The sequence below is a fragment of the Antrostomus carolinensis genome, unplaced genomic scaffold, assembly GCF_000700745.2.
Source record: "Antrostomus carolinensis isolate BGI_N321 unplaced genomic scaffold, ASM70074v2 scaffold10210, whole genome shotgun sequence".
NCBI lineage: Eukaryota > Metazoa > Chordata > Aves > Caprimulgiformes > Caprimulgidae > Antrostomus > Antrostomus carolinensis.
This window is the reverse complement of record NW_010290536.1, coordinates 1-13,298: the sequence shown is the minus strand read 5'-3', so window position 1 is coordinate 13,298 and position 13,298 is coordinate 1. Positions and strand designations below refer to the sequence as shown.

The 13,298-nt window shown below is 37.9% G+C and overlaps 1 protein-coding gene across 1 annotated transcript in view; it reads left to right on the top strand.

Annotated features, from left to right (window-relative positions):
* Positions 1 to 11,916, top strand: part of MTBP (MDM2 binding protein) — a gene marked incomplete at its 5' end in the record, with an annotated part of 28,147 nt that extends 16,231 nt beyond the window's left edge. Inside the window, 6 exons of the mRNA XM_010173539.2 lie at positions 2,053 to 2,148; positions 5,853 to 6,119; positions 7,220 to 7,466; positions 8,738 to 8,851; positions 10,381 to 10,446; positions 11,881 to 11,916. Coding sequence (XP_010171841.2) covers positions 2,053 to 2,148; positions 5,853 to 6,119; positions 7,220 to 7,466; positions 8,738 to 8,851; positions 10,381 to 10,446; positions 11,881 to 11,916 — 826 coding nt within the window. The remainder of the gene's footprint in view (positions 1 to 2,052; positions 2,149 to 5,852; positions 6,120 to 7,219; positions 7,467 to 8,737; positions 8,852 to 10,380; positions 10,447 to 11,880) is intronic.
* Between the last annotated feature and the right edge of the window lie 1,382 nt (positions 11,917 to 13,298).

Below are 13,298 nucleotides of genomic sequence, written 5' to 3'. Positions count from 1 at the left end.
AGATTGATAATAGGGAGTTAATGGAGTAATTCAGGATCTGAACATCTGTTAGAGTTAAGGCCAACCTATGTAAGAGTCAGATAGTGTTTGTAGAAGCAGAGCCTGTGCTATTTATGCAGTGTGTCATAGACTGCTAGATAAGCAAGACAATCTTGGTTGTCACTGGAGTTACATTTGTTGACATTTTAAATGTTGAATAATAAAATCTATAATGGAATTATTGGATACAGCCCTCGATCCTTTTTAAACTTCATTATGCGTAATAAGGGAGCTTGTGAGAGGGAAAGGTTCTGTAGGATTTTGGAGACTTCTGTAAAATACTTACTGGAGTTTTGAAACTAACTTAAAGATGTTCTGAGCAGAGAATTCAAGCAAATTAGAAGATATGCAGCAAAGATCGAGAGTCTCCTACAGAGTTGTTAATTACTGAATGCAGATTATTTAGGATTTCAGCTATATTGTAAAATATTTTCATTCCAATTAGTTGTTGGGAAAGAAGTGAATAATTTGTTCACTACAAAAATGTTTTTTAGTCCCTGATTTTTCAAAAGCCTCCAGAGAAGCTGTATAGCATAGAATACTTTGATTCTATTGATTGATTTGCTTTGAGCTATAGCTGAGTGAGGTCTGAATTTGAGGGACTTTGCCCCAGTTTGCTTGGATTTCTGCCAATTATTATGAGTAAGTATGACGATGAAACCCTTGCTTTCTAGTACATTACTGTAATGTGAGTCTCTCTGATAATACTTGGGGATCTTGGATGTCTAAGGGAAGTATAAAGCCAAAATAAGATACTACATAATAAAGCAGACTAAGTGTTTTTGCTTGAAGGCTACAGGGTCTCCCAATGATTTATACCGTACATACGTATTCTGCTTGGTCCAAAAAGACCCCAGAAAACCTATGAAAATCCATGGCTAGATTGTTGTCTGGGAGATGGTGAGCAATTCCCTTTCTGATGTACCAGGTTGTTGTTACTGTTGTGTCCAGCAGAACTCTGCTTGTAGCTGCTCGTCCCCCTAGCAAATGATCAGACTAGATTCTCTGGGAATAGGTAGCAGCTTTGCACAGTAGATGTTCAAGGACAGTGACTACAGACCCACAGATTTCCTGGCCAACAGAAGAAAAAAAGATTTTATGAAAGGCTGGAGGTGAATGAAAGGAGTTGTCACTTGTTTTCCATGTTTCATCTTAAATAGAGGTTTGATAGATTAAAGTTGTTTCTAAATGACCATCTGACTAGATTCAGTATCACAGCTTTCCTGGATGTTTTTCCCAGATGATTTCTTTAAGGTCCCTTCCAACCCAAACCATTCCATGATTCTATGATTTTTCCAGTGGTACTGGTGCAGAGACAGTCCATGTGAATAAACTTGAAGCAATGTGTAAGTTTCAGATACTGCTACATCTTGCCTTCATCTCTTCCCTTTAGAGATAATTGAGATCTGATTTTACAGAGTACACTAGGATTTGTCAGCAAGCTCACTCTGTCTGTCTTGCAGTGGCTTATTTTGTTTGAAATACTTTCAAATACATTCATATGATTTAGTTGCAGAGAGTTACTGGCTGGAATTCAAGTATCACAGGAGACAGGTGGTTAGTTATGAAGCCTGGGAAAGGTGACTGTTATGTGAGACAACAACTTCGAGGTAAAGGGAATGGATTCACTGATTGTAGCACTGGATTGAGGAATAGGAGGTCAGTTCCTGGTTCCTCTCAGTTCATTGTACTACTCAGGTGCCTCATTGTGAAACAGAGTTGTAGTTGCCTGGTTTTACTGATAAATTCTTTAGAGCAGTAACCTCTAAAGTGACTGAAATGTCTTAAGAGACATTAATAATAATAACAATAGCTCAGTAGGTATTAGTTAGTTGAACTTAAATTCTCACTTCAATAAAGATTTAATCTCCTGTTGATTCTGTACCTTAGGGGCTTAGCTACAAGACGTGCTGTTTTGGTCTTCCTATATCAAGGCATTTGTTTCTGACTTCAGGAAGTATAGTTTATCCTGACTGTAACTAGTTAAAATAGATCCATATTTTTTCCTTTCAGTGAAAATGCATTCTTTTTGACACCAGAGCTCACTCCTCGGAAACTCAGAGGTTTGCCTTTTGAAAAAGCAGCTGGATGCCATTATCACGGACTTGAGTAAGTTTCCTGGCTTCTTTTCCCAGAATTATTTTTCAGCTTCCAGTCAAGGTATAATTAGAAACATTTCAAGCAACATGATCATTAATTATGCAAAACTTTATGTATCCTTTTCCTTCATTGGAACAACTTTGCAAATGCCACCTTTCCCTTTCTTACCTTTATTGTATTCACTGGTTTAAATTGTGACACTCCTGCCTTGATGGTAATGCAAAAACATTTAGGTTTGGGTTTTTTTCTTAGTTTTACTGCTGTAGCTCTTCTCAGTGTCTCTGAAAAATTTAATTTCGAATTGGAAGTGGCAAGGGGAAGAGGGTTCATTAATACATATCAGGTCTCTGGAGCAGCATATGAATGAACTACATACATAGAATCATAGAATGGTTTGGGTTGGAAGGAACCTTAAAGCTCATCCAGTTCCAACCCCCCTGCCATCAGCAGGGACACCTTCCACTAGACCACATTGCTCAAAGCCTCATCCAGCCTGGCCTTAAACACTTCCAGGGAGGGGGCATCCACAACTTCCTTGGGCAACCTGTTCCAGTGTCTGACCACCCTCACAGTGAAGAACTTCTTCCTAATATCCAATCTAAACCTACCCTCTTTCAGCTTAAACCCATTTCCCCTTGTTTTGTCATTAACTGCCCTTATGGAAAGTCCCTCCCCAGCTTTCTTGTAGCCCCTTCAGGTATTGGAAGGCCGCTATAAGATCTCCCCAGAGCCTTCTCTTCTCCAGGCTGAACAGCCCCGACTCTTTCAGTTTCTACTTTGATATTAAATTGTTGACACCTTCAGACTAATAGTCACGAGGTTTATGGCACCTGCTGTGAAACTACCTGTATATTCAGGGAACCTGAAAACACCACCAGCAGGCAAGCATTAGTGGTAAGAATCTTCAAAGGGATCAATATAGTTAGGACTGTTTTAGTCCCAGACAGACAGTGTTAGCTATTTGTCAAAGTTCCCGATGGGGAAACATCCTATCAGGTAGCTGTATAAAAAATGTTTAGGAAAATATAAATATTGTCATTGAGGAGAAGAGGAAAAGGACATACACAAACGTTGGAGCAGATAATTCAGAGTAACTCTTCCATGTGGACAGACTCGATGCAGTATATGTTAAGAAATGCAGTGGATAGGCAGTTTGGTTTTCATGCAAATTACTGCCATCTCCTAAAATCTCATTTTCAGATTATCAGAATGTGACTAATGATGCTGCTGGTATTTTTTTCCTATCGACTGCAGAAATAGTTTGGTTAAGCTTATGTGTAATACCTGGTAACTATCTGTTTCTTCTCTTTTTCTAAGTGGTAACTCATGAGCCTGTTAGCCTTTTTAGATTTGTAACAAAAGGCACAGAGAAGCAACTGGGTAGATAGGAGAAATCCAGATTTGTCCTCCCAGGTGTGGGAGGAAAGCACTTGGCCATTTGCCTGTTGGTATGTGGTAGCTTGCTGACCTGCCTGACCTCAGCAGGAGTGTGCATGAGGATTCAAATTAGGCACAGCCCAGCTTTATGCTGCCTCTTCTCATAGCAAAGTATGGCAGGTAGAGACCACAGAGAGGCCTGGATATTGTGGAGAGGAGGGAGACCCTGTCCTATTAATGTTACAAGGGGAACATGCCAGCAGTGAGGGAGGGAAGCAGTAGAGTGAGACGGTAGAAACTAGCGTGAAAAGGAGGAACCTAGAGCTGTACGACCAGAATATGTTGTAGCAAAAGTATCACATGGTCTTTTGGAGCAGATGTGTTTTGTACCATGCAGTTGTGATTGCAATTTCCATCTGCAGAGCTGCTGTATTTATATTTGGAAGTAAAGTCTTGTCAACAAAACCAGGAGTAGCAGTTATGATTAAAACAAATTTCTGGTGTAATGAACCTGTGCCAAACACTTGGATCCCGTGTTGCAAAGAGAAAGTAATTGCTGTTAAAGCAGAGTGAGCAAAATGGCAATTTACCTGCTAACGATAAAAACATTTTTATCTTTGTAGGTGATGTGATTTCTCAGGGGACTGGGAATATAAATAAGGAAAATTAAATTTAAATTTGTATGTTAAGAGAACTTACTCTTATCAGATAATGAATTTATTTCTTGTGGAAAGTCTTTACTCAGCTGCAGAAATGGATTCAGTGGTCTGCTATTAGAAAAGTTAATTTCTCCCTGAATATGAAAATACTCTGAAGAAAGTGGAAAAATCAGATCTAGCAATTTAATGTAACTCTGTTAAGAGAAAAAAGTAAAGAATATGTCTAGGGTTCCTAAGAGTAGGAAACTTTACTAACTAGTTTGTAGTTGAGCTGAGAAATAGCCCATGTTGTTCAGAATGCTTGTTAAGAAAAAGATGGAATCATATTGTTTAATACTGTTGTCTTTCCCTGCAGTATAGGTAATGTAAGTCACTGGGCGATGAAATGCTTCTCTTTTGCAAGGAATCTGTGAAATCATTTACACAAGAGAAGAGTTAATGAAGATGCATTTTGTGTTGTTGTAATCTCATGAGTATGTTTCATTGAGTTAGCACTGTCCATTTCTTCTCTTCCTGCTCCGCCATATTTAATAGAGTTTCTTCTTTTGATTTGGTTGATTAAACCACTTATTCTTTGTCATCAACAGGGACCTGGGAAACTTGTGTTTGTCCAGTAACACTTTTGTATTTTTAGCATTTAAAAAATGGGACCCTCTCATGTAGCAGTGCTCACCTTGGACAAAAGCTAAAGGCTGCATTTCCAAAGAGTACAGTTAGCAAAGAATCTATACTAAATAGCATTTAAAACACTTGCCATGCCCCATCTTTCTCATACTTAAACTCAATTAATACAGTCTCCCAGCAACCTAGTTTTTGGCACAACCTGGCTCTTCCTAAAATTATGTCAGCGTCGTTGCATTCTGGGATTCCTGAAGTACTTGTAACTTGCAAATCATGTATATGGTACTTTGGGATGTTTTCTTCAGGCATTTCCTATGTGATTCTCTTAATGACATATGCACTGAAGAAATCTTGGGTTTGTTGGTTGCTTTGGTTTTATTGACTGGGAAAGTTTCGTTCTCACAGGAAGAAGCAGAGGTGTATTGTATAATTATATTATCATATTAGACTGTATCGTTTTATATATAATAACCTGATGTTTTCTGTGTCTCAAAGTTTGGATGGATGCTTGCAAGGTCTGAGGTCTGAAGATACTGTATCCATTATGGTGTGCTGGGTTCATCATGTATTTGGGCTCATTGCTGTTTTATTGGAATTTCACACTGGTTAGCATGTTAACAGGGGTAACATCTGCTAAGTATGGACTGACAATGAAAAAATAGTAAAATCTAAAATATACTGATGATACAAATGTAACATAGAGCTGACTATAAGGAGCAAAGAATCCATTGTCAGCATCCTAATCCACCACTTATTGTTCAAGGAAAAATTCTGCTAATGTCCATGGAAATCTTATTTGTAAGACCACAGGGTAAAGACTTACAAATAGTATGATTCATCTTCTTTGTTGGAGTTAGACTTAAATATAGCTAAATCCATCAGGCATGTGTTAATTTACTGGGCTGTTTTAAGGTATCTTTCAGAACAATGCACCAGTCCAAACAAAAAAAGTTTTGGAGATTATATAATAGTCAAAAGTAAGTTGTTCTGGTTTTTTTCTTATTGTAATAAAGCAGAGACTTTGTCTCACAGATTTCTTGCAAATTCCACTTTTAGGTATTGTCTAGATAACAGAAGAGCCTTAGAGAGAGATGTGGGATATGCTGAACTTCAAACTCGTCTTATTCGCTATGAAACTCAGACTACTTGCACCAAAGAGTGCTGCCCTGTGCCAGTTGGCTTGAGCCCTCTCCCATCTCCCGCAGTCTTGTCAGAGCCTGGAAGTGTCCCTGATGGAGAGTCTTTACAAAGTGAATTCAAAACAGAGGCATCAAGGCTAAAGCGCAGATCAAAAGACTTGGATTCCTTTTATCCCAATAAAAGGTAATGCACTGAGTAAAATAAATCTTTAGCATGAAGTATTTCAGTAGTCTCTTGTGAAATGCATCTTTTCTTTCATCTCAAAATGTTTTAGTGAAGCTATCTAGACAAATGTTCTAGTTGTTTAATCCTTCACTGTATGTTCATTTCTCTCCCTCAAGTGTGACCTGTCATTGATAGCATTAGATTAATCAAAACCATGCAGCGCAGGCACCTTTTATTTAAGAGATTTGGGGTTGTATCTTGCAAAGTCTCAAGTGCCTTTGAAAAGATGACAGATAGCCTCATCTAGGACCAAAACTGTCAGTGCTGTTGCAGTAAAGCTTTAGAAAGCCAGGCACTGTACAAACAGAATAATTGAATTGCTAATCCAAAGAACTGCTGGTGTAAGATGACCTACCAAAATTCAAACTTTTTGTCAGCCTTGTTTATTAAAGTCTTTTCTGGAAGTCTAGTCTTTAAGACTTTCCTTTGTACCTCGTCCTCACTCTGAAGTTGCAAACTCTTTGTGTCAGTAAAAAATAACTGCTATATAGCACTACTTCTGAATTCACTTTTTATTGTAATACTTCACATCTTCCTTCTTTCCAGTCTTAACTTGCAATCACAGTAAGCCTTTAACAGAGGTACGGTTTTAGGAATAACCATTTCTTTTGTAGCTTACTGAATAATTAGAAAACAAGATGGGAGTTTCAGAATTACTAATGCTCTTAGAGTGGAAGGATCAAGCATTACAATTCAAGAAGTTTTGTCTTATCCTGACACTGGAGACCAGCAAATCAGCTCTTCCTGGCTCTCTAGGTGAAGGGTCCATATGCAAATCTACCCCTTCTTCCAAAGAATTTATCTTCTTAGTTTTCTTGTTTCTAGACTTTTTTTAATCTGAGGTGCAATGGATCTACATATCAGAGACCAAATCAGTCAGTAAAGTGTGACATAAACAAAGTTAGTTACATAATAGAATCCTGTCTGCTGTTTTCAGATGCTGTTTGCAAGAATGTAGAGTACTTGGCATCCTTGGCAGCAGCCTCTAGAGCAGAAACAAAGGCACTGGAAGAGTCATTTTCTAAAAGTTCATTTTATCATTTTTATTTTCTTTCCAGGCTAACCAAATCTGAGAGTACAGATTCTCTCCTCTCTCAGGCAAGCAGCAGTAGTGGGAGTCACTATCCGGTTGCCGTAACGAGGAAGCGCTCTGAGCGATCACTTTCTTTAGCTTCAGTGCCATTGAAGCAGCCTGGTCAGCCAGGCCAAGTAACCACTACGGGCGGCTCAGCGAGTCGCGTAAGTGCCGCTGAATCTGAGACTTCAAAGCCAGCTAAGGAATCGAGATCTCAGAAGCATACAAGGGTAAAGGTTTATGCTGTTTGCATCTGCTTAACTGCTTTCCATGTGACTTGATTTTTTACAAATTATTTTAACTCGGCGTGAACTGTCTTCATTTCTATTTGTTATCACTAAATTTCATTCTTTTCACTTGTGTAAGTGAACCCTGAAGGCACGGAGCAGACTGCTGCGGAAGCAAGGAGTAAAAACATATGTAAGGAGTATTATATCATGCTCAGGGAATTAAGGCTGAGAGAGATAACAACTAGGAATAAAAAAGTGGGAATGGATATCAGTTAATAGAGTTATGAATGTAGCAAATTAATATAAAACCTAAAGGCACCAAAGAAATATCTGTGCTGGAAGGGTCAAAGCCATTGTGAAAAAACCAGACTATTCTGAGAACAAAGAACTATTCCAATAGCTGTACAAGTCCATTAATTGAGATAACATTTAAACATTTTGATGCAATAATGTTTAATTAATAGCTGTGTATATTAGGAATGCCAGTTTTCAAATACAGTAAACAAAACTGTTTCTGGCTTGGTGATACTAATTTTAAATTAATTCCAGGATGCTAGAGTGGACATGGCGTGAATGTTGAAGTTGTACTTAGGTTGCCCAAGGAAGCTGTGGATGCCCCCTCCCTGGAAGTGTTTAAGGCCAGGCTGGATGAGGCTTTGAGCAACCTGGTCTAGTGGAAGGTGTCTCTGCTGATGGCAGGGGGGTTGGAACTGGATGATCTTTAAGGTCCCTTCCAACCCAAACCATTCTATGATTCTATGATTCTACTGTCAAAAGCAAGTTGGGATGACCCAAGAAAGCGTAAATTGGTGTGACTTATTCAGACCTACACCGAAGTTTAAACATCTCTGATATAAAGAATATCAGAGAAAATTTTCTTATCTGACTGTAGTGTCTGATTTTTTTTTTTTTGTAATTATTTTTTTAATATGGGTTTGTCAAACAGGAATATCAATATAAAGAGAAGTCATATGTATGTATATAGTGTTTTGGAGAAGACCCAAGCCATTATCATTTTTTTTCTGTCTTCCAAGCCCAGTGTGAATATTCACTGATTCTTTACACAGATGAAGGAAATGGAAATAGATTGTTAAATAACTGTCCAAAATTGGTCAGTGTGTTGATGGCATTTGGCCAATGAATTAAAGACAGAGGCAACACCAATTCTGTTTCTTGTTCTTGTTTTTTTTTTTTTTTTTTTGTTCCCCAGGGACAATTTTTCATGCCAATAATTGGGGTGAACTTTTAATTGTGTTTCTTTTGTTTCCAAGATGCTGAAGGAGGTGGTTGCTAAGACTCTTCAAAAACATGGAATTGCAGAGGATCACAGCTGCTTTGCATCATGCAGCCAGCGTCTATTTGAGATATCAAAGTTCTACTTAAAGGTAGCTAGAAGACATGCTCTTACAGTTGTTTGTTCTTAGTTACGCGAGTCCATTCCTGAATATAACTTGAGGTGGACCGTGGGATATTCAGACTTGATTAAGCTAATATTTCCTAGTGGTGTGTTAATAGTGTGCAGAGTGTGTGGATAAACCTTTAGACGTGTCAAATGCAGAAGCTGATTTCACAGTATATTTTGCTGTTGTTTATTTGGTTTTAAACCTTATAAAGCAGTAGGCTTTTATGTGAGACAACATGTTAAAGCAGTGGTCCAGTGGTCTGTTAGGTCAGGTCATGCTTATACTGTATTGCTTTCTTAGCTGTTGTAGCTGTCTCCCAGCCATAGCTGTGGCAGCCCAGCTTCTCCCTTGTTCTCAGGCTATCGGCTCAATAGGTGACTTACACAACTGACTCAGAAATTCTAGTTCCCTGACATGCTCGCAGAACTCCTGTAAATGTGCACAGCTATCTTAACACATACTGACTTGGCAGCACTGCGTAGAATTGCATCACCCTCATGTTTAGGAGGACATGAAAATTCTTTCTGCAATACCTGAGAGACTCTGTGAGTCAGCGCTTGAGCCCATATTACTTAATCTGGGCACAAAATTGAGTTAAATTCCAGTACAGGCTGTTTAAAAGCTCTTGCTCACAAGCTGAGCTGCTGTGTCTGTTCATTTGCATGTATTTAGCCTACCTTTATTTGTGAAATAACTTGGTTTAGTCAACTTCAGTACAGGTGATTTAAGCTAAATGAAGTTGCAATTGAAGAGGGCTGAATGCTTACACAGACAGTTAGAACGTCTTGCTGATGAGCACCAACTTCTTAAATAATTAGAACACAGTTGCGCAGTCATTCTGTAAGCGTTCCCAAAATCTGCCTTAAAATAAGCCCTGAAGGAAGAACTTCTAACCCAAAATCAGAAAGAGCTTTCTACAGGGATCAGTGAGTAGGGCAAATCAGATGGGTTCACAGTTCCATTACAAGGAGAAGAGCGAAAGGAAGGTTAGCACAGTGATCCTGTCCTTTGGAAAGCTGATCCAGAGAGAGGTGTAGCAGGATTTTGTTCTCCTGAACTGTCTTGCAACCCCAAGTCTGCAAGGTCCATGTCCTCTTCTCTGTTCTTTTCCAGAACTCTACTGCAGTCTAAGCACACAGTTGATTTCCGTGTTTATATAGAAATAAGATTTTAATCAAGACTGTAAGAACTTTGAATGGAATTAAAAAACAAACCAACAAAAAAAAACCAACAGCCATTTCTGGAAGTGTGCAGAAGGTTAGAGAAGGTTAGGAAAAGTGTGACTTAATTGTACACTTGATTCCTAGCCTTGGACTGCTGCAAAGAACGCTGCCACCAGCTGGAATAGACTTAGATTTAAAAAAAAAAAAAAAAAGTAAAATAATTCTTCTGTGGTTCTGAACAAGGTGATAAAAGGGTAACACCTCCCTTAGTTATCAGGGCTCTTATAATCCAAATTAGAGTGAGTATATGGTCTTGCTAATTTCTGTGGCTTTGTGTTTCATATTTAGGATCTTAAAACTTCTAGAGGACTTCTTGATGAAATGAAGAAAACGGCGAATAACAATGCTAAACAGGTAAGACCATTTGTTTATTTGTTCCTGTAACTAGCCAAGGCTGAATGCAGCTGTGGCAGCTTGGCTGTAGGCTGGTTTAGTGCAACCTTTCTCTTCATCGTAATCCCACAGCAAAATTTCCAGTGGCATATTTTCAGGTTTTAGATGGTATTCTAGTTCTAGCTGCCAATATGCTGTGCCACAGTGAGAAATGGAAATGAAGGCAATAAATGTTTCCACATCACTGGAAAAAAAAGAGATGAGATTTTTCTTCATTTGAGAGAGGCCTGGATCATTAGGGAATTCTTCCCTGCTTGTGTTGAAGGAAATAACATCTCTTTTCAAAGGCTAGGAAGCAATAAAGAAATCTATAAAAGGAAATAAATTTCTTAAAAGAAGCAATGAAAATTAGTAATTTTAAGCTCGGGAATAACTGTAAGCACAAGGGATATCAGATGAGCTTATTTGTGCGTAAGGTGGGACTTAGGTGAACAGTAGCACAGAGCAAATGGCAGGACTAAATACTCCTGTGCTCCAGAAATTAAGCAACTCTCTGATTTAAATTCTGAAAAACATGCTGAAGTGACTTCATGAATTAAAACAAAAAAAAAGTATCATGCATATTTACAGTACAGTTCTCAAAACCTTAAATGGAATGGAAGGATTTGGACTGGGGTAGTTAAATAAGAAAACCCAAACTCTTAAGGGAAACTGCGAGATCCCCACAAAATTTATTCTATGAGAGCTGTATTTATTGTGTTCTATACTGTGTTCCCTTGTGAACTGCTTCCTACAGATCATAAGGTTTCAAAAAGTTGAACTGGGATATTGTGCCAATGCTGTTTCCCACCACTAGCTTTGTCTGGGGAGACCAATTGGTAATTTTATGTTTGCTGTTGGCAAGAGAGGCGTTACAATTGGGGATCTCTGAAGCTGGACACATCTCCCTGTATTAGAGAATACTTTGAAACTACCTTAATTTAAAAAAAAAAAAAAAGTGTGTGTATATCTATATCTAATATCTATATCTATAGTTGCCCAGGACTGGTCAGTGGCCTGAAAAACTACCCTGTTTGGGAAACAGCAGTAGTAATAGTGGCAGATATAGCAATGTACAAATTATTCTTTATCCTTTCCAGCTCTAGGAATTGTTTGTGCTGGAAGCATTAGCTGTTCAGCATTGTGTGTGCACCCTGTTGATAGTACATGGAGAGAGCGGGGTGAGCTAGCTCAATTCAGGGGATCTAAAAATGCAGTTTTTAAAGACAAGGCATCCTGTAAAATTAAATACAGATCTTGATTAACGCTGTGTCTCCTTTGAATGGATTACTTTTAAATCCTGTTTAGTAAACACTACACAGGTGGTGATAAAAAAAGAAGTGGTAAATGTGATCTTATGTCGCTATCAAGAACTGGAGTTATGTAAATCATTTGTTTTCTCATTTATTTTCCCAGGTGATTGAATGGGTTTTGGAGAAGTCTGGCAAGTAGAGGTGCTGAATGACTGCTATTCACACCTTCCCAGAAACTGGGAGAGAGAGCACTTCAGATTGTAAGAAAAACATTTTATTGCCTAACACAGGCACACACATCTCTACACACTGGAAGGACTTTGATCAGTGTAATTATGGAGACTCAATTCTCAAGCACAGTAGCATGTTTTGAAACTTTTTATAATGAAAGTTTTAATTTAAAAAAAAAATCAGATTAAAAAAGGTTTTATTTTATATGCGTATTTATTATGTTCCGTTGTTAAAAGGAATGTAGCTTGACTTGGTTTGATAAAGCTTTGTATGTTTTTCAACCCTTATTTTTGTTTTTTATGTGAATAAAAAACTCACCAGATTTAATTTTAATATCAAAACTACTTTGTTTTACCTTTTCTTGTGAAGACCTCTATTCTGTTTATTACTACTTGCTGTTCTATAAGCAGCTGTTTACAGTGTCGACCGTTGACATTTTGTAGAATAATTAGGAATTATTCACCTATTCTGCAGGTGAAAGCAAACATAATTAGAATTTGAATTACAATTATCTCCATGTTGTAGTATAAGGAAACAAAAAAAAGCATCTTTTGAAACTTGATGCAAGGTCCCAGTAAAGAAAGGATCGTTTTTTTACAAACTGAATTTCTGGTATAATTTCATGTGTACTCTTCATAACACTCCTTAGAAACAATTCATAACAGTTCTGAGATTTCTTTTCATGGAGAAAATCAAAATGATAGCAGTAATGATGAGTGTGAGAGCTGTGAAAGAGCTGGCATGCTATGATGAAATGTAATGGAAAGAATTTCTGCCTGAGTTGCAAGCACAGAAAAATACCTTGGCCTTGGTTTGCTTAAGTCTCAGGCATCTGCCTGGCTTGTACTAGTGTAATTATTCAAGTTAGTATTACGTTGAGGAGTTCCTACCAAAACAAATATATTTACAGCTTTTCAGTGTAAGGATTTCCTGTTCATCATATAAACTAACATGATTAAAATGGATAGAGATGTAGTGTTATTGTTTGCTATAGTCTCCTGAAAGGAAAATGGATTAAGCAGTGCTAATTATAAACAAAATTTAATATTGCGAAGAAGTAATTGAACTAAACCATGTTTAGGCTGGACTTAATACTATAAAATCGTTTCATTCTCTAAAGAGCCTTCCTGATTTTGTGACACTATTCTTTGCTTAATTCTATTTTGTGTAAAGCCAAGCCCTAAGGAGGTTCTTAGTGTCAAGCAGGATCTTGCATTTAACTCTTGGGTTCCTTTGTTCCAGTGTGTATTGTTCTCCTGAACTTTACAAGACCTTTTATACGTGGGTGTGTATTTAGGTTTTACCCGCCCTGTGAGCAGCAGGAGGAATCACAGAATCACAGAATGTTGG